The 21,860-nt window shown below is 45.2% G+C and overlaps 1 protein-coding gene across 2 annotated transcripts in view; it reads right to left on the bottom strand.

The window, feature by feature from the left end:
- The window catches only part of PKHD1 (PKHD1 ciliary IPT domain containing fibrocystin/polyductin), a 4,356,595-nt gene that overhangs the window by 3,684,228 nt on the left and 650,507 nt on the right, over nucleotides 1-21,860 (bottom strand). For both annotated transcript variants that reach the window (XM_069605754.1, XM_069605755.1), the window contains exon 19: nucleotides 3,782-3,924. In XM_069605754.1, coding sequence (XP_069461855.1) covers nucleotides 3,782-3,924 — 143 coding nt within the window. The remainder of the gene's footprint in view (nucleotides 1-3,781; nucleotides 3,925-21,860) is intronic.

Raw genomic sequence — 21,860 nt, 5'->3', positions numbered from 1 at the left:
TTAAATATTACTGGAATTTCTATTTCTTCATATGTTCACGGTGCCATCGGCCGGTTTTCCTTCAGTTGTTTTTTTATGTTAATGCAACGCTGGATACGTTTGGTTTCCGTCATTTGAGCCGCAACATGCAATGGGATTTTGTCACATGTACGACCTATTACGGATCCACTTGCCTCATTCGGGTTTTCATCAGCTGTTTTTTTAATCTCATTTATTGTCTTTTTTTATTAGTATAGCCATTCTGTCGGGCATGTGATTATGCTCCCCGCTGCTTTTTATGTTCTCTCCTTCAGTAATCGCTCTTCCCATACATTTGATCTTGTGGTATTCTGTACACTTCCAGTATGTTTTTTCTTTTCGTACCATTTTGCGACGGTAGGTGTAGCCTCCATATATTAACTGGTTTCCTTCCATCTGCTACTTGACATACTCGATCGTATCAGCCATCTCATATCTGAAATATGGAAAATGATGGTCAATTTTTGTTGTATGTACTCCTTAGAGGTCACATATTTCCTTTTGCCATTCTTTTTCTGACATTATTCATTACTAGTACCTGTTTTTTTCTGTCATGGAGTATTACTTTTTTCTTAGTAGTGTCTTTGTTTTCCGTTTCTGTCACACACTGTCAGTTTCTCTTCAATCGTCAGCTTTGTGTCACTGCTTACATAAGGTTATTTACTTGTGGTCTTTTCTCTGTGTTTTAAACCTTAGTTGATCGGTATTTCAATTATTATGTGGGTTTGGTAGTTTGAATACTTTGTGTGTTCGGGGAGAGGGTTACAAGGGTTGCAGGCATTGTAGGGGGTTTGGGAGTCCCCCTCCACTGTAACATGCACATTTTTGGGGAAAATCAACTTTGTCATTTTGTACTGGGTCTAATTACTTACTATGTACAACGCTTTGGTTTCGATGGAATGATGTTTTCCATTTTTCCTATTTGCTGTCGATGCTTTCACTTTAGATGCTTTTTTTCAAAACATTTATTTGTCGACTCTTTATTTTCGATACTATCACTGTAAACCCACAATATGCTGCTTTAAATATATGGTAAACGGTGTTTACTCAGCACACTAGAGACTTTTTTTCTAGCAGTATCACATAAAAGCTTACCCTTGCGATGCACTTTGTCACTGCAAAATCTTTCATAAAATCTTGCTGTGAGACTTTGAAAAGAAATTCAAGGACACTCCCCTAGAACGGGTTTCATAGGAAAATATCTTTAACAAACAATCCGTAGGGCTCTCTAGATGTTGAGTTGCTCAATGAAACAAATCCCCCATAACATCTCACCAGGGAACAAGAAATCAGGAGGATTTTTCAGGATGTTGGAAATAATGTTTCGACAGCGCTGTTTGTGTGTCAGGTGCAAAATCATTGAGATGTCTGGTTCTGCCATTTGTTGTCCAACTAAGCATAATAATGGGGCAAAAACAATTAGGTCAGTGGTTAGTAGAGCACCCTTGCTGTAAACAACTCCACAATATTCCTGAGAAGAAATGAATGCCAAATAGGCAGTGCAGTGAGTGCACTCGTCTGTCAGAGATGTTAGTAGGTAATGCAGCTCGCCAGATTAAGTGCTCACTTCAGAGACTGTCAGCAACCTGCAGTCACTGGCCACATATCTATGCATGCATAGCTGCCCCAGGCTTTCCTCCTTTTGAGGTTGATAAATGGAGTGCCATTAGATTGGGTAATAATGATAACACTTATTATCATAGCACGTACAAAGACAAGATAGCTCAGTGGGTTAAGCTCTTGCAGTTGAGATCTTTGTGTGATCTGCATAATCTGCTGCTCAACACTGCGAGGTCAGTAAATCTTCCATTGTGTGACCATAAGTGCATAGAAAATGTTCTCTGTACAGTGCTTTGGCAAATTCGTATTGTTATTAAACCTGTCTGAGTTGAGTGTTAAGGGTTCATGTCTCTTTAAGACAGAGACACCCTTCGGAAACCCCAGGACAAAAATGCCCCCCAGGATTGAGAGATGGGGCATTAGACTCCAGGAGTACGAATTCGAAATCATTCATCAACCTGGGGGCGAGAATACCCTGGCTGATTATCTATCAAGGCATCCAGCAGGCAAGACGGTGCCCAGACCCGGGGACACCGAATACATCAGCTACGTAACATCCAATGCACTCCCCCTAGCCGTCTCACTTGAGACTGTGGCGTCGGCCTCAGCCGCGGACCCCTCGATGGCCTTAGCGATCAGCCTCATGGAGAACAACAGGTATAAAGACTACTGCCGGGCCGTCATGAGTCATCCAGGGGCATGCAAAGATGAACTGGAAAGATTAGCTAAAATACACACCGAGCTAGCCGTACAGGACAATACAATACTTCTGAGAGGGTGTGACTGGTTGTCCCGGCAACCCTCCGCTCTGAGGTAATCAAGACTGCCCATGAAGGCCACCGTGGCGCTGACAACACTAAGAGACAGCTCAGATGTCATGTGTGGTTCCCGTTGTTGGATGGAATGGTAGACTGGTGGGTGAAGAATTGTGTAGCCTGCCAATGCACGGCCAGGACAGGGCCTCCAATTCCACTCCAACCAACACAGATCCCGGAACACCCTTGGGAGGAGGTTGCTGTAGATTTCTATGGGCTCCTTGAATCCAGAGAATATCTACTACTCTTCATTGACAAACACTTCAGATTTCTGATCATGAAGAAGGCAACATCCACAGCATGCCCAGGTAGCAGCTATTTTTGATGAAGTCATAAGTGAATGGGGAATCCCAGATACCATAAAATCTGACAATGGTCCACCCTTCAGAGGCAATGCGTTTGTGATCTTTGCATAGCACATGGGGTTTAGAAATCAGAAGATCACACCACGCTGGCCCCAAGCCAATGGATGGCGGAAAGATTTATGGCCTTGATCAAAAAAACCTACAGAGGGCCCACATCGAAGGCATCGCCCCCCACCAAGCGATCTGTCAATTGCTTATGGATTACCGCAACATGCCCCATGAAGCCACAAACAAGACCCCTGCGGAACTGATGATGAAGTATCAGGTTCGCACTCAAATTGTCAGACATCCTGCAAGCCAGCTAGAAGCAGACCAGGAAGTCATACGAACAGATGCTGAGCGAAGGGAAATGACTCGAGTAGGGACAGATGAAAGAAGAGGAGCCCGTCTGAAAGAGTTCCAGATAGGGGACGAAATTTGGGTACAGCAAGCCATCAGCAGGAAAACTGATTCGTAGTTTGCCCCAAAACCCCAGCAGGTCACTGCCGTCAAAGAAACAATGGTAACCGCTGTGAATGCTGAAAAAGAGATAACACGAAACAGCTCATTGTTCATGCATGCCGTGAGAGAAGAAGGCGAGATGCCTTCACCTCCTGATCCAGACCCAGAACCTCACAACTTCAGAGATGGTCTGGGGGCTCCCCATGAACCCTGTGCTCGACATCCGGCAGAGTCAATCGACAGTCCAGAGACAGGCCCCAAGAGCGGATTCATTTGTCGCCCCCAACGGACCATCAAGAAGCCATTACGCTTGGTCGAAGAATGCTGATTGCAAGCAAGGGCCTTCGTCCGGGGGTGGTGTTAAGGGTTCATGTCTCTTTAAAACAGAGACGGGCTCATGTGACTATGGTTCACGTGAGCTATGATGTAGGGAAGAGGGAGGAGGAAAAGAGAATGCCTCACTCCTTGTAAATCATTAATAAAGAGAGACGTATGTTTAAACCCTTGGTGTACGTCCTTCTTTTCCACAGGGCCGCACAGCCCTAACATTGAGTAAACTAGTTTGCCGAAGCAAATACTTACATGTGTGTATTTTGAGAAATCGTAACCCGTTGTGCTGGATGGTGGCATTCGTATGAGATGCTTTGGATTCCGGCTGCTGAAACGGCCACAAAAGGGAGCTCCCCAGACGGTCAGTTCTCCTTTGGTGGCAGCAGCATCCAGACCTGATGGCAGAGCAACAAATCATTATTCTATGAATGCATTTATAAAGTGGTGAGTCTTAGATATGTGAAACATATCACAATAGGTTTGGACACCAAGCTAGAAGTTATTTATAAAAAAACACAGTTAAAATGAGTGACATCAAAATAATTTGCCACTGACCAATTTTGAAGCAAAGTGATAAAGATTTACTCCATTTCTATGCATCACTCTCTGGTAAATTGGAGTCACTGTCTTCATTGTATAATTTTATGCCAGGTGCACCACCCTTCCCGCTCCCACTCACCTGTCAACTTCTTGCTCTTTGTAGATGTCTGCTTTGTACACATTGTTGCAGGGAGAGGGTTAGGAGTCCCCTATGGGAAAGATGTATGTTTCATTGTATAAAGAACTGGGTCAAGAATGTAATGAACGTATGTGATCCATGGTATATTCATGTATTCATAGTGAGAAATCGAGTGCTGGCTTCTGCTATACCGAACATAGGTTTCTCTATCAACTATACTGCCCAATTTCACACGTTTCTATGCAAACTAGCAAACAATGATACCTCCTGGAGTTGATGGCCTGGCAAAGGAGTCGATGTAGAAGTTTTCTGGCCCTTCAACCAGCTCAGCAGATGCTGGTTGTATGTTCTGACATGCATCAACCTAGTGTTAACTCATGACCCATTGTCAAGCCTACTTGGAGTGCTTTCACGTGATTGTAGCATGTCCAGCCTCTGGTCTACCGTTGTTAATGTGCCAACACAATAAATAGTGCCACTCTCATCAGATGAACAGGCCAAGGTTTAATAACACTGTGTTCTTGCAAGAAGACAGACAGCATCCCTTTTCAATCCCAAATCAAAGTAACCCGCTCTGTATTTGTATTTTGTATTTTTTTTATACTTTATATAGCACCTTTATCCAAAGCGCTTTACATTGAGAGAAACAACGGTACATGAGAATCTGTAGTGCATTCAGATACTACCGGTAACAGTCAATCAATGATAATGAAAAAGGTGAGTTTTAAGGGAACAACGGAAACGAGAGTAAGAGGTAATGGAACAAAGAGACAAGGGGAGCATGTTCCAATGAAGAGGAGCAAGGAGCTGAAAAAAACGAAAGCGGGATTGAGCACAGGGGGGCTGGGGATCATTCAGCCTGAAAAGACTGGAAGAACTAAGAGAACGAGAGGCAGTATAGAAGGAGAGAAGAGAAGCAAGATAGTCAGGAGCGAGCGCTTAGAGAGATTTAAAAACTAAGCAAAGAAAGTGAAAGTTAAGTTGAGAATGGAAGGACAGCCAACCAAGTGAGGCAAGAGAAGAAGAGATCGAGTCCTGATAGGAAAGGAGACAAAGTGAGTGAATAGACGAGTGGTAAATTGATTTAAGAGGAGCAAGACATGAGCAGGAAAGGCCAAAGAATGTGACAGAGCAATAACATAGTTGCGAAAAGATTAGTGATGAAATGAGAAGTTTCGTAGCATGGAAGGTGAGAAAAGGGTGGACTCTGTGAATATTATAGAGGTGAAAGCGACAGCAGCAAGATTTGAGAGAAATATGTTAGGCAAAGGAAAGATTAGAATCGAAATAAAGACCAAGGTTACGTGCAGTGTATGCTCTGCCCCCAAGTCTGCTCCCAGTATACCATCAAGACGCTCGCCCCATTATATCTACATAGGCCCTCTGGCCTGCTGCTCCCGCCTCTCACAGACAATGGGACCTATGGTCTTTAAATAATCATCCTTTGTCTTTTTCCATTACCCTCGCATATAACGTGATAGTCCACTTCTGGGTCATGATAAAGAGTTTCTGCTCATTTCCCTTTTGTTGCCTCAGGCTCAGGTTGTAGGCACTCCACGGCACCATGCACATCTGAGCATTGTCTACACTGGCTGAAACCAGTTCAATCCACAAAATGGTGGGCTCACAACATTCACCCAGTTACCCTGGGGTCATCGAAAGGTTTCCAAAATGGGGGTCCATTCTCATGGAAAAGTACACAATCCTGATATACTGAATGTCTCCATCTAAACTATTATGAGAGGCTTGGTCCCAAGAAAATGAAACTCTCTCATTGGGAGAAAAGGTGCTAAATTATGCAATCTGGACAAATATAGTGCAACCTATGATGTTTTTAACTTGAAGAGGGAGTTTTTTTTGTCTAGTGTCCCTGTGTTTGGCTGTCGTTGTCCTTTGTCCATCTTTTATTTTCTTTAATTCCGCATTCATTTTCAATTTTTTGCTTAGGACGCTCACAGAAAGCCCAACGCCAGGAGTGGATTTCAGATTTGATTTATATAGGCGTAGAGTCCTAATCAGGCAGTGTGGGAGTTTGGAGCTAGCTCGAAGGCAAGGAATACATTTGGAGGGAGAGGTGATAGAGAAGGAGGTTGGTGATGAGAGAGGGATTGTTTGAGACATCAGGAGGAGCTTAGTTTAAGATATGAGGTAGAGTTTAGTTGGAGACATCAGGAGGAGGAAGTTTGGAGAGATCCGGACGAGGTTGGAGAGAAGTGTCAGGAGGAAATGATGGAGGATAGCAAGATCATAGCTAGCACAATCAGAATGGCATGAGAGGGCACTGTGACAAATCCTTTGATGTAGTCACTGCTTCCAAAGGGAGAGCCCCTTCCCAGGAGGCAAGGGTGGTGAGGCCACTACCCGACAGTCCCTTGGGGGTGGTACTCAGTGGCTGGACATCATGGGACGGGAAAACCCCTTTGTGACTAGTGATGACCACATCAGGAGACTGTGGTACCACCACCAAGCACATGGCCCTGGTACCCCTTTCCAAAAGTATCACAACTTTCCTTCACTTACTTCTTCAAACCTACCAAATAGAGTGTACTGAGACAAGGAAAAGCTTTAGGCGTTACTACATCAAAACTCACTTAGTACTGAGACGAGGAGGGAATGCAGAGCAACACAGAGTAACAGAGTAACCATTGGAACCACTTTCAACAGTCTAGTGGTTCACGAACAGTGATTGGAGGAAACAAGATAAAAACCAAAAAAGGACTTGACAAGGTATCAAATCCTCCCTGGATGAAAAGCAGGAGCCAGAATGAGCCTGATGTGCAGGCGGGTGCTGACTGACATGCCAAGATGACGGAAAGAGGGTTGGGGACCGGTCCAGGACGTAGGGACCATGCAGCCTGCTAATGAACTGAGACTCCAGAAGCCCCAGAGAACCGGGGTCCACGAGAGTGCAGAAACACACTCTCCCTGAAGGGAAGATGACTATAGAGCCACTGCAGGAAAAAGGAAACTCTGGAAAGTTACCAATGTGCCACAAACAAGACTCCAGACACCCCAGAGATCCGGGGACCGCAAGATGGCAGAAATGCACTCTCCTTGAAGGAAAGAAGCCTTCAGAGTGCTGCGAACCTGTTCGGCTGCCCAGAGAGACCCAGCAAGCCACACCAAAAGGTACCCGGGTAAAACAGAAAGCTCTGAAAGCCTAACAGGTTTGCAGCAAGGCACGGAAAGGATGGTCACAGAAGGACAAAAGCGAGTACGTACATAGACCTGTACTAAGGCTTGGCATGAGAGTTAGCCAAGTCTACAGAAGGGGAAACTAAAGCCGGAATTGTGGGTCTGGGACTCGCATCTAAATAAAGAGGATTGGAAGGTAGTGGAAAGTCCACACAGTACTTGGCAGGTAAGTGAAGCAAGTCTTCATGACCCACTACACCTGGTAAAGCAGATCCAAGCAGCTATTCTGTGTTGCAATACTTGGTGAGAGGGAACCAGGTCTGCATCCAAGGGTCAAGGACCCACTACAGCTTGGAAAGCACATCCAAGTTGCTCTTCTTTATCTCAGTACTTGGTGAGATTAAACCCGGTCTGCACCCAAGGGCCAAGGACCCATTACAGCTTGGAAAGGACATCCAGACACTCTTCTTTGTCGCAGTGCTTGGTGAGAGGGAACCAGGTCTGCACCGAAGAGTCAAGGACCCATTACAGATTGGAAAGACATCCAGGCACTCTTCACCGTCGCAGTACTTGGTGACAGAGAACCAGGTCTGCACCTAGAGGTGAAGAACTCACTACAGCTTGGAAAGAGCATCCAGGCTGTTCTTCTACAGCACAGTACCTGGCTAGAGGAAGCCAAGGCTGCCAACCAGGGTCAGGGAGCCCAAAGAACTAATTACATTTTTTATCAAGACAAGAACTGCCTTTCGTACAGGGGAAGGTAGTCCTTCCTCTGGACCAATAAGACACCTCCTTTTGATTTAGTGTGTAAGGGACAGAGTTAGGATTTTGACACTGGAAATTGGGACTTGTGCTTTGGACATTCTGGCACTAGTTATTTTAGTTGAGGCAGGGAACCCCCTCTTAGAGTTAGGGCAAGTAAGGGTTTCCTTTTCCTCTTTAATAAATGTTTATAGCAAACACTATGACCCACATGTGCTCAATTCTTACATCTGCACCCTTACAGCATGCATTGCCAAATGCACAGGTATAGGGGAAACCCAATCTTAAGAGGTCAAGGCTATGGTGGAGAGGTAATGAGAATGTGACATTCTGTGAAAGAGGAGCAAGACCAGAAAAGGAGTGGAGAGGTGGTGAAGAGGAAAGTTACCACCATAGGAGTGGGAGGTTATGGAGCCCTCCTAAACTCACCTTTGAAAACTCAGGAAGGCAACTCCAGATGGCTCAGTCTCAAAGTAGAAGAGAACCTCTACTATTACTTGCATCTGGCGACAGAAAACAAAGCGAGAGCTACAGAGACTACAAGTTCAATCAGAAGTTGTCATATCCCACAACAACTAGCGTCAATCAGAAAGAAGCCCAGAGAGAGCAACCTTGAGGTTGTGAGTGTCAGGCATATACTGTATGCCTTGTGAAGTCTATAAGAAAAGACTCACATTATTGATACTGTAGAGAAGAATCTGTTCTGACACTCTATGTTTTGGGTGTGACTCAGAGAGAACCTTTGTGTCCTAAATAAAATCTATTTTGACCTGAACATTGTGTTCATCTTCTTTCTGAACCCCACTTGACAGCATGGCACTAGTAATGAGAAGATAAACTTAGTGATCAGCTTGCATGTCATACAAATGTGACTACTAGGGAGGTGTGATGAAGTCACATTGCAAGGACCTTCTATTGGAGAATAAGTGGTTCTGGGGTGTTGAGATGAACACATTCTATTTGAGGAGCTATCCAGAGTGGACATTAAGGGTTTTACCCAGAGCCCCTTAGCATTCCTCAGCTCATCATGTATTCTTTTTGCAGGAACAGACACCACCCGCCTCTTCCACTATTTGGGGAAGCTTGTTAGATGATGCTAGAGCTTCCATTGTCCACACTTTCCTAACCCAGGGCCAGCGGTGGCTGGTGAATTATTTAATTGGAGGAGAGTAAATATTATCCCAAAATATGCCTGGGCCGAGTGTAAAGAGGGAGTCCGAATAACCAATAGAGTTTTGCAGGCTCCCCCTCGCCCCTGAGAAAATCCAGACATTTTCCAATTGGTTTTGTGGGATAACTCATGAAAAAATACAGTAGATGCAAGTCAGAAACAGTGCACAGGAGCATTTCCCAAAGCATTTTCATGATGCCTGGGCCATACATTTCCATGCTGCCTGCAGCAAAATACGTCAATATTCCCATATAGGAACATACTCGTGTTCGCTTTACACATAATACCAGTAATGATACTATACAAAACCTTGTCCCCGCTGGATCTGCCAATGCATGGCAGTACGCCCACCTAAAAACATACTCCATTTGGCTTTGCCATTCAAAATGTGAAGCCACAATATGAAAACATGTCCAAATTGGCAGCAGGGAAATGCCAGTGAAGACACATAATAACACACAATGCTTGTATTATAGTAGATGTTTAGTAAAACATGCCATGCCAAAGAAATAACTAGGCTGGCTGCACCAAAATGTCAGTCTAGCCAGGTAATAGCACTTATCATGCTTGCTTGACCAATGATGCCCAGCAGAAAATGTCATGCCACAGTATGGCTGCACCAAAATGCCAGTCTAACCAGGTAATAACACTTATCATACTTACTTTATCATAGATGCCAAGAACAAAATGCCATTCCAGAGTAAGAAATGCCCTAGACTGGCTGCCCCTAAATGCCAGTCCTGCCATGAAGTAAGACTTAACATGCTTGCTTTATCATAGTCTATGGTATTACATGTTTTACTGTCCATCTAATACAGCGCAGTAAACAGGAAATGCTTACATATGTAAGCAGGAGATTAGAGGCTTTCAGAAAATGTCAATTTTGTACAGATTCAAGCAGCTTTTTGTGGAGTACTCTGACTGTGTTCATCCTAGAAAAACTTGATTTGATTGTATGGTTTAAAACAGCACATTTTCACAAATTCAAAGTTATTGTAAGGTTTTTACAAAGCATGTTTATTAAAATCATACTTATTTCAACAATACTGTTCTCCTAGTGGTGGTATGTGACCCACTGCCCCGGGAAAGGGAGTTTCGAGCTAAGAAACATACACCATCTATACATAATTCTTGTGCTCCTAGCCAACCGGCAGTAAGGTGGAGTTATCAATATGTTAGAGTCCAAAGAGATAATATAATTATTGAACACATAGAAAGTACTCCTTATCACAAACCTCTCAAAAGGAAAAGTGATGAAGGGATTTTAAATAGCCTAACCCTATTGGAGTTGGTGGCAGAATTCAGAAGCATCTATGGCACAAAGCAACACATCCCAAAACACCCAAAACACAATAAAGACACAGAGTGATACTAAAAGGAAGGAAAAGAAGCATTTCTGATTTGATATAATATGATAAGTCATTTATAATGTGCCTGTACACAAGTGTTTCTAGGTGCAACAAGACAAGGAAGGGGAAACAAAGGGAGGACAAAAACAAATGATCTTACTAGGCCTTGTGTCATTCAGATCATGCAAGTACAAGGAGGAAGGGAGAGGAGCAGTGCCAGGGAGAAGGGGGGAGAGTGCAGTGGCAGAAAGCGCAGTAAGTGCTCCCGATTGGTGGCTCAAGTAAGTGCAGAGAGACAGGGGACTGTAGGGTGCAGATACAGTACCTAAGTGCGTGGGAGGCCCAGAGACAGTGCAAGGGGTTACTGTTCATGCAGGATCCTGGTGCCGTGAGGTTCAGAAGGTGGCCAGGTAACCAGTTAGTGTAGCAGACAGGAGCATCAGCAGGGGAGAGCGAGAGAGAAAGCAGAAGCAACAAGGAAGGTCTTAAGTTGCTCAAGTTTGAGGGAGGCACGGAGGCTGTTCCAGAAGGAGGCCCCAGCCGAGGACAAAGATCTACCCCCACTCTCTGCCTGGAGAAGCGACTGGCCCTCAGAGAGTTGGAGGTGGATGAACGGAGGGCTCAAGAAGGAAGATGCATAGGTAGAGACAATTGGATGTAGTGTGGTCCCCAGCCCCAGGAAAACCTTGTGGACAATGCAGAGAGTCTTGAACTTGATCCTTGCAGACACTGGGAGCCAGTGGAGAGATTTCAGGGCTGGAGAGCTGCTATCCCTGGGCTTCAGGTTAAGGACAAATTTCGCAGTCCTGTTCTGGATTAGTTGGAAAGGGCAAAGAGTAGACACAGGCAGATTTAGAAAGAGGCTGTTGCAGTAGTAAAGACTAGAGAGAACCAGGGCTCTGAGACAGTGAGCTTCTGGGGGCAAGGGGGGAAAGAAGAATACCTCTGAAGAGGTGCAAGCTGGTAGTGGGGCTTATTACAGATGTGAAGATGAGAGGAGAGAAGGAGAGGGTGGACACCAAGGTTTTTTTGCCACACAGGAAGGTGCGGGTAGAGGGTGCGGGTAGAGGGCCATGGGAGGGCGGCCAGAGTGAAAGAGGGAAAGCGGGAGCAGGGTCTCAGTGAGAAGGATCTTAGTGTTACTGGCATTAAAGCAGAGATCGTTGGAGGCACACCATTCCTGAATTCCTGTCCAGTCAAAAATGAGCGACACAGCAGAGGAGGCTGTGGGGAGACAGAAGAAGAGATTATTGTGATCCGCATAACTCTGAAAGTTATAAGAGATGGTAGAGAGCTGGTTGGAAAGTGGTGCCAAGCAATGGTTGAAGAGCCAGGGTGAGAGGTTAGAGCCCTGGTGAAATCCGCATGTAGAGAGAGAGGTGGTGGAGAGAAAGGACCCAAGTTGGACCTGGTTGGGTCGATCAGAGAGTAAGGTGTTCAACCAGGCAAGGGCCTGACCCGTGATGCCCAGGTTGTCATGGAGACGATTTATCAGGATGGCATGGTTGACCTTGTCAAAAGCAGAGGATACATCAAGGAAAATGAGGACGGAAGGAAGGTTAGAGTCACAATTAGAGAGCAAGTCTTCATGGGTGTTCAGGAGAGCAGTTTCTGTGCTTCTGGCTGCTCTAACGCCAGATTAGTGGTCATGGAGGCAACCGACAGATTCAGTATGGAGAGTAAGCTGGGAGATGGCCTGCTTTTCCAGGAGTTTGCCAAGGAAATAAGTGATAGAGATTGGGCAGTAGATTCCCGGAGAGGACGGATCGATAGAGGCCTTCTTAAGGAAAGTGTGCCAAGGGAGTGTTTAGGGGGAATGAAAGGTTCCAGTGGCAATATAGTGATTGCAGAAATCAGCCAAGGCTGGAGCGTGGGCGTCAATGTGGTCCTTGATGGTTCTGGAGGAGCAGGGGAGCACCTGCTTGGATGAGACTTTCATAGATCAGACTTGTCTAGAACTATTGTCAGGAGTGAAGACGGGGAAGGAGGAGAAAGGAAGAGGAGAGACAGCTGGAAAGGTAGAGGGACAGGGAGCAGGAGATGAAGAGCAGAGAGTGGACAGGATGTCCTGAGTTTTAGAGGTGAAGTGAGAAGCCAGTGCTGTGCAAAAGGCCTGAGAGGGAACATGAGAGATGGAGACTGCTGCACGACTGTCCAGCTACTTGCAGATTTTGCAAAGTTTGGCCGTGTTATTAGAGGCCACAGGAACGTGGGCTTGAATGTAAACTCTCTTCTTGTACAGGACAGAGATTCTGTATTGCCTTTGGAGCAGGCTGCAGGTCACTTTGACAGAAGATGAGCCTGATGCGCTCCACTTCCTCTCAGCTACCCTACACTTGAGTTTAATATCCTTATGATAGGGGCAAGGACAACAAGAGTATTAGAGATAGAGAGATTCAGGTTCGAGAGGGATGTGTCAGAGTCTGAGTCAGCCGCAAGAGTACGATAAGGAGAGAAAATAGTGGCAAAAGCCTCCATTGACACATGCTTCTTCCTGGCTGGATGACCGGGAAGCAGGGTGTCAGTGCTGGGGTCGGCTTTTCCTGGGGGACAGACAGCGACAGGTGAGAAGAGAGAAGAAAGTGGTCAGTCCAAGAGAGAGGAGTGGTGAGAGGGTTAAAGAGGGGGATTTCTGATGAGATAAGAACATCCACAGTGTGCCCGGCAGAGTGTGTTGGGACAAAGGGAAGAACAGAGAGAGAGAGTCGCAGAGATTGCGAAAGAGCCCAGAGGAGGGGTTGGAAGCATCCAGGTGTAAAGGCAAGGTGAGAGAAGGAGAGTTTGGACCACTAAGAGAGGAAGAGGGTGAACTGGCCAGGTGGCCTGTAGATGGTGGCCACATTAAGAAAGAGGCAAGGATAGATGGAGAGCCTGCAGAGCATGAAGTCAAAGGAGGAATAAGCCTGCGAAGGAATGACAGAAGCAGGGATCCACTCTGGGAAGATCAAGGCTTCTCCACCTCCAGGACTGTTGATTCTGAGTTGGAGAAGATCTTGTATCCATCAGGGAGGAGAGTGTCAAAACACGTGACAGAGCTGGCCGTGAACCATTTCTCTGTGAGTCTAAGGACATCCTGATCAAGTTCTTTGACGAGTCAGCAGATATCAGAGAAGTGATTGATAGCAGAGCGGGAATTATGAGTTGCGACATGGAGCAGATTGCCACATTTGAAAGACTTTTGTGGAGGGGTACAGGCATGAGGTACACCCCACAGAGGTGTTAGAGGTGCCTGAGAGTGGGAAGAGGAGGAAGAAGGAGATCGACTGACCCTCCCAGGTCCAACTTGGGTCCTTTATCTCCGCTACCTCTTTCTCCCTTGGCCCACCTGATCTCTGCCTTCTCCTCTAACTTTCAGTGTTATGATGACACTCATCTCTCTTTCAGGCTCCCCTCAGCCTACTCTCCTCTCTCCCTTATTCCTGACTGTCTATCCGCTATTCACGGTTGGTGCGCATCCAACGATCTCTGCCTTAATGGCAGTAAGAATGAGATCCTTCTCATTGGGACCCCTGCTCTTCCTTTCCCTCTTTCACTCTGGGTGCCCTCATTTGACCTTCTATCTTCACCTACCTGTGAGCTAAAAAACCTTGGTGTCATCTTCGACTCCACTCTCTCCTTTGCTACTCCCATCACAGACCTTGCCAAGAAGGCCATTTACCAGCTGCACCTCTTCAGAGGTATTCTTCCTTTTCTCACCTTCCTCCTGAAGCTCACTGTCTCCAGAACCCTGGTTCTCTCTGGGCTTGAAAACTGCAACAGCCTCTTTCTCAATCTGCCTACCTCTACTCTCCACCCACTGCAACTAATCCAGAACAGGACTTCGAGACTTGTTCTTGCCCTCAAGCCCAGGGACCGTATCTCTCCAGCCCTGAAATCCCTCCACTGGCTCCTGGTGGCAGCAAGGATCATGCTCAAGACCCTATACATCGTCCACAAGACCTTCTGGGCCCGGGGGCTGCACTAAATCCAACACTCTCATCCAAAACAACTCCCATCTCGAGCCCTTCGCTCTGCCACCTCCAACTCTCTGAGGGTCTGAAGCTTCTCCAGGCAGAGAGTGGAGGGGTAGATCTCTCTCCTCTGCAGGTGCCTCACTCTGGGATGGCCTCCCTGCCTTGAGCCAGACCACCTGAAATTCTGAAAGCAGTTCAAGATCTTCCTTTTCGCCCTTGCTTTCTTTCTTTCTCTCGCCTTATGATCCTCCTGTCAGCTGCACTGACTTGTTGCCTGGCTACCTCCAGAGTCTCAATGGATACCAGGCTTCTCCAGGACCAGTCTCCCCTGCACTGCCTCCGGGTCTACCGCACACTTAGGGGCTGTAACTTTAACCCTACAGTCCACTACCTCCTTGTATTTACCCAGAGTTCTGCTTCCCTGGCTGCTCGTCCTTTGAGCAATGCTGTCCTGATGGCACTTCCCCTTCCACCGTCCCTCTACCTATCATTTCCTTCTTCTTGCTCACCCTGCAATTTGCGTTGTCTTCACTTGCACAATCTGAATGACATAAGGCCTAGTAAGATTGGATGTTTTGTCCTCCCTCCATCTTCCCCCCCTTTTCTTGTCATGCCTAGAAACACTTGTATACAGGTGAGCAAGGCTGGGAGAAGTGCAGCCCAAGTAGGGGATGAAAGTGCATGTGAATATAGGAAAAAAGGGGAAGGATGTGCAAGGCCGGGAGAAGCAGAGACTGAGTATCATGGGAAAAGTGCACGTAGAGATGGGCAATAGGGGATGGCACGCAAGGCCGGGGCGCTGCATGGAGTTCAGCAGTGGCCACTCTCCCTCCCCGCACCATCTTACCTTACGGACGCAGATGGTCAGAGATTTTTTTTGTATGCTCACAATCTGCGCTGCTACCCCTTGGTCGCTAAACACCTGCATCACACAACACTGCATTGTTGTCCTGTGACGGTTTTGCCGCAGTGGATCCAATCCTGGAGGAGGCCACTTGCCATTTTGGAAAGCCCCCATCCAGATTGGAACAAAAGCACAGATATTCTAGTGGTTAGAAGCAGATCCCGATTGCTTATTGGTGAATATGGTTGTTGGTGATACTTTTATGGCCCTGAAACTATTCCAGAGAGTAAGGCGAGAGTTGCCTGAGGGTGCTTGATTACTTGGGTCTGAACAGTAGGCGGAGCTAGTGTTACACAGTTGACATTATTTAGTACAGTTTTATACACAAGATCAGTTTTATACAGGGATGTTTGAATTGTTGTAAATTAGATGGTCTCAAAGGACAACATCACAAAAGGTATAAACTGCATTGTAATTAACAATGCAAAAGAGAAAATCAAAAAATATTGGTTTTAAAATTCATTAGTTTGCAATTAAATATATTGATCTTTGCCTCAAACTTGATTTTAAAATTGGTACTGTTTTTTTTTTAAGCAGCTGTTGTACTAAAATAGTTTTGAATAATAGAATACAGTGAGGCATTATATTATTTTTATTAGGGTATTTATTGAGTGCAGACCTAGCTTCAGGAAGCAATGGAGAGCTTTACTACTATAGGGGGGAAGAACAAGGTTAAGGAGCAGAGAAAAAAGGTAGTGGGGATCCAACAACAGGGGAGGGAGGACAATTGTCAGCAATGGATCTACAAGTAACCATAGGAGGACATAGTGGAGATCAGATCACCCATCTTGGGTATGCTGGGGAGTGGACGGTTATGGATCTAGGTGTTAGGCAGGAGACATTTCTTGAATAGGAAGATCTTGAGCACCTTCCTGAATTGTAGAAGTGAGGAGGAGAGTCGGATGTTGACTGGTAGAAGCTTCCAGAGTCTTGGTGTGTTGACTGAGAAGGCCTTGCTTCTGGTTATTTCCTTCCAGCCCCAGCGGAGTTCACCTCTACACATGCCCTTACTTCTGGTGGATAGTCAGATATGTTACTGATTCTTTCCATAGTTAAATATCCAGTAAAATAATGTCCCAAGCTATGATCGAAATATAAATGATTTAATCAGAGCTCATGCACTATCCACGTTATTTCTCTACAGGGAATAGGAGATCCAAGATGTTTTCCTTATCGAAGGACCTGCTGAATGATAGAGCACAACAAATGTGGGAGTAGACGTTGGAGAATCCTATTCACCATTACATCAGTCACTACAAACCTAAGGCTCAACCACTAACTACAAAAAGGAGAATGATTAATCTTTATGCCGGTATGTTTTCACCTTAAATTGGTTAAAAGAGGTTAAAATCAGAGTAGCAGATAGTGTTTCTGACATTAAAAGTTATGAGTATTCTACCCAGAAGACATTGGTACACTTGATAAATATGCAGACAATTAACATTCAGGAATCAAATAATTACTAGAGGCACTGAAAGTCATCTGAACCCTATAGAGTTGTTGCTGCATAGAGGCATCATAGAACACATGCAAGGTGACATTCCCACACAAGCAAAATCTAAAGAAAGTCTGAATGTAGAGTTATTGAGTCTTAAGACTACTTACAATCAATGTTAACAAGCACAAGACTATTTACAAAGCAAATTAAATGATCACACCATGTATGGTAAAGCTTTTCTGGATACTGATGGCATTTTAAAATCAAAATTGAAAGACGGTAAACAAGACAATGCCTAACGTATTGTTAAGAAAAGGAGTCACAGGCTTAGTTTTACTATCTGCAATATGCTTTCACTGTATTAAAGCAACAGCAAACCCAAACAGCTTAGGAAAGATGTTGTGTACCGGTATCCCACATGGTGCGTCAATATAATTAAGAACAAAGAGCGTAGAAAGTCTATCTATTTATTACTCATCTCCGTCACATCACTTCCTTTTCCTCCCCATTCCCAGGTCCCACCCCCACCAAACACTGGACTACATATCCCGATCCCACAACCTCCCCCCATTTTATACAACTAGTTTGCAATTGTTACCCTACTTCTACAATGAGCTGACACAGCCGTATCCTGGCCATTTGCTGTCTCTCAGGCCTCAGCTCTTGATGCTCTGTCATGTTTGTTGACGCAAGGCCAGTCCTGGATTCACACTCTCACTCTTCCCCATGATATTATTCATCTGATTAATACACGCCCTCCTCTTCTGACTCGTTTCCTCTCGGTCTCCAGCTCATGCTCGAAATCTTCCTGAATTGTGATGAGTTCCTGGTTATCTGGCGCTGATCTCCTTCTGCCCTTATCATGGAACCCTTTTGTGTGTTATTATTAATGGGTCCTCATTGAAGGTAGCTGTGTGCTTGGGGTTGGTGGTTGCTTCGCTACAACCATGTTTCTTACCTCCAGGACTACTTCGCTCCTCGGTTGATGTCAGCATTTAGTTTCATTTTGTCATTTGCGACCCCTTCCTGGAATCATTTGGGAGGTGTTGTATTCAAGTGTGTATATTTCCACCAAACAATTCCTGGTCGTGCTGTGTGGCATATTTCTGTAGTCTCTCAATAACTGAAGAAGACTTGTTTATATAATTGTCCTGTGAGATGAGCTATTTGCAGTGTACTTGCGTGATCGTGGGTCCCATTACAAGTTTGCCGGACCAGAAACAACTGTGCCGGTAAGCTTATGAGCTTACCGGCACCGGTAACTATGAGTTCTGTGGGTGGATGCCGTCCCGCCCACCAGGTCAGAACTGGCAGGCAGACGGCAGCTGCCTGCAGAATTTGACAGAAGCACCGGCACTGTTGTCCACAGTGCCGGTGCTTCCATCCTCCCCATTCCCATGGAATCTAATGGAACTCCACAGGAATGGGGATTAACAGAATTGCTGGTGCCGGATTTACCGGACCAACGGGGCTGGCAAGTCTGGCGCCGGTAGATCACTACGGGTCTGGCGGCAGCCTGCTAGTTCTATCGACACGGCCACAGCCAGACTCGTAATGAGGCCCAATGTCACCTGGCCCAGTAAGATCATTGTCTCTGCCTTCCCTCTGTCTCCTTTCTTTTGCCTCATTACGCCTTAAAACACTTGTGTATAGGCACGTTATAAGTGCTATATCATATCATATGTTTTAGGTTTGTAATGAATCTCTCGATTGTCCCATTCCTTTGAGGCCACAGTTGAGTCAACTTGCTGTGTTTGAACCCCATATATTCTGCACATTTTCTGCAGTCCTGTCCTGTGAATCAGGGTCCATTGTCTGATCTTACTGTTCCTGGAATGCCTTATGCGATGAATAGTCTATCCAGCACTGGTATAACATGATGGGCTTCCGTGCATCCCACTATCTGTGCTTCTCGGAATCGTGAATACTCATCCGTTGCTGCTAGCACATACATCCCCCCTTCGATAGGCCCAAAGAAGTCAATGGCAATTTCATCCCATACCCTCTCTTGTAGTTCCGCTATTTGTAGTGGTTCTCAATATCTTGCTGGTATGATGAGACAGCATGTGGGACATTCTTTGAGTAGGTCCTCCACTTGTCCGTCCAACTTTGGGAACTACATTTTTTGGCGTAGCATTCTTTTGGATGACACAATGCCTCTGTGTCACTTGGTGCCACAGGGATGTTGGCTGGTATGAGAATGTTGTTTTCCTAGAGCAGTAGTCCTTCGTCAGACACTGCCAGTTCCTCTTTGATCAATAGGAAATTGTCAACATCCTTTTTTATCTCTGACGATTCCCTTTTTCCTTGTTACCTGGCCCTCCTCCATTTACTGGAGTGAAGGCCTTTAGTCACGATTTAAATGACCATGTCCTTCTCTGCTTCTGGTGTAATTTGCAATGGATCAATCCCTTAGGAAACTGCTTATTGTACTACGTATCTGAAGTATCGGTCTGCCACCGGTGGTTTTGGTGTCTCTGCATTTCTCAGGTGTCAGCACAGGAAGCCTGCAGGATTTTCTTCCTTCCCTGGTTTGTGAACTATGTCAAATTAAAAATCCTGAAGTGGGACGCCCCACCGGGCTATGGTGGCAGCATTCTGGCTTGAAGATTTCTATAGAGAAATAGTAGGGCTTGATGGTCTGTTATTATCATGAATGGTTTTCCATAGAGGAATAAGTGAAAGTGCTCACAGGCCTATAACAACGCCAGACCTTCTTTTTTCACCTGGGAGTAGACCTGTTCAGTTTTTGACAAGCTTCTACTGCCGTATGATATGATGTGTCTCTGAGGTGTTGTGTCCTCCCATCTTTGAGCCAATATGGCCCGTAGTCCCACTGGACTTGCCTCCACGGTTAGTTCTAAGACTCTTGTGGTGTCGAAGAAGGCCATTTTTTCCGCTTCCGATATCCTTCCACAGATGGTGACGAAACACTCTTGGCACTTTGGGCCCACTGGAAATGTGTGTGTTGTTTTGTGAGTGCCTTCATGAGTTTGCTGATGGTTGCAAAATCTTTAATGTAGCTTGCACAGTCGCTTGCAAGCCCCAAGTAGGATCTGAGTTCTGATGCATTTTTTAGAGGAGGAGTCTGATTTAGCACAGACACTTTTTCAGGATCTGGTGTCATCATCTCTCCGAGAATTTGTGTCCAGAGAATCACAGCATGACCTTCCTGAACTCACGTTTGTCCTTGTTGATGGTGAGATTTGCTGCCTCTAATGGAATGCATTCCTTGCGCAGTGTGTTGTGTTTTTCCACATTGATGCTAAATACTATAATATCATTGCTGTAGTTAATGCAATTTGGGATGTGTTTTATAATGCTGTGTACTTCAGCTTCAAATATTTTAGGCTGCCGAGGACACACCAAAACTAAGCCTCTTGTACCTGTAGGGACCCAGGTGTGTCCCAAATGTGGTGTTGTAGCGACATTCTGGGTTTAGGACCAGTTGATAATAACGTTTAATGAGGCCATGTTTTGAAAATACTTTGCCCCGTTTAGCAAGTTTATCATATCAGTGATACAAGGAGCTTTATGTTGTTGCCTTTTTATTGCTTGCTTTGACCTCCTCAAGTCTACACATAGTCCTATGGCTTCGGATCCTTTCTTTGGTACTGGGACAATGGGGGATACCCACAGTGTTGGTCCCAACGCTGGTTCTGTTATGTGTTTTCCTAATAGTTTATGTAGTTCTTCCTCTACTTGTTTCTGTATATTTACAGGAATGCCCCTGTAGTGTTGGGCCACAGGTGGGACGGTTTCATCAAGGTAGATTCGAATCTATCTATTTTTTTGTTTACCTATGCCTTTAGACAGCTTTTGGAACAGTTGATCTGTCTTGTCCTCTGTGTCTATGTGCTTGTTGACCATTAGTCTGGAAAGTATGTGTATCAATCTCATGTCGATGGCAGTCTTGAAACTTAAAGTGCATCTACTTTCGGTCGTCGTCGCTAACACGTGTACTAGGATTCTCTTTTCTTGTGATTATTATCTATTTTATTTATTTATTATTTATTTTAATTCTTATAATGCGCCCCATGCCCGTAGGCCTCAGGGCGCGCAACAAACAGAGACATAGACAGGACAAAAAGAGAGAACAAGCAGGATCAGAAAGGGGTCATAAGGATTACTCCATGTTAAAAAGGTAGGTTTTTATGGCTTTTTTAAATAGGATGTATTTTTTGATTTGTCGTAGCCCTGCCGGCCAAGCATTCCAAAGTAGAGGGCCCTGAACGTCAAGCGTGGTGGCTCCAAATTTTACGGTCTTAATTCTGGGGGAAGCAAGGACTGTGGCAGAGGATGAATGAAGATTTCTTCCATTACTCTTGATGTTAATACGTTCATACAAGTAGATGGGACTGCTGAAAGAGAGGCATTTATGTGTCGTAGTAAGCATTTTATGTGTAATGCGATGTTTGACTGGTAGGCAATGTAGCTTCTTCCTGAAGATAGAGATATAGGAGCGAAGAGATTGAGTGAAGATGGTCTGCATGGTATGTTCTGGCCACTTGTAAGGATTGGATATTTGCGGCAGTAGTACCAGACAATGGGCTATTGCAATAGTCCAGTCTGGAGTTTATCAACGCAGTGGATAAAAGAGCAGAGTTTTCGGCTGTTAGAAATGGACGGATGTAATTGATTCGCTTATTGATCAGTCCGCAGCTAGAACTGATGTAAGAGACATGCGGCTTCATGGATAATTCGTCGTCTAAGACAACTCCCAGAGTTTTTACCTTTGTCTGGACTGTGATGATGTTGCCTGCAATAAGGAAGTTGGAGTAATCAGTATCTAGTTTGCTGTGGGTGTTTTTAGAGGATACTATCATTAGTTCGGTTTTACTGTTGTTTAAGGCTAGAGAGTTACAAGCCATCCAATCCTGGATCGCTTTGTAGATGTTATTGATGGCCTCAACATCATTTCTGTACTGACCACTAAGCTG

Source organism: Ambystoma mexicanum, chromosome 4p (genome assembly GCF_040938575.1).
Source record: "Ambystoma mexicanum isolate Mex_15411 chromosome 4p, UKY_AmexF1_1, whole genome shotgun sequence".
Classification (NCBI taxonomy): domain Eukaryota; kingdom Metazoa; phylum Chordata; class Amphibia; order Caudata; family Ambystomatidae; genus Ambystoma; species Ambystoma mexicanum.
Note: the sequence above shows the minus strand (reverse complement) of the source record. Positions and strands in the feature narration are given on the sequence as shown.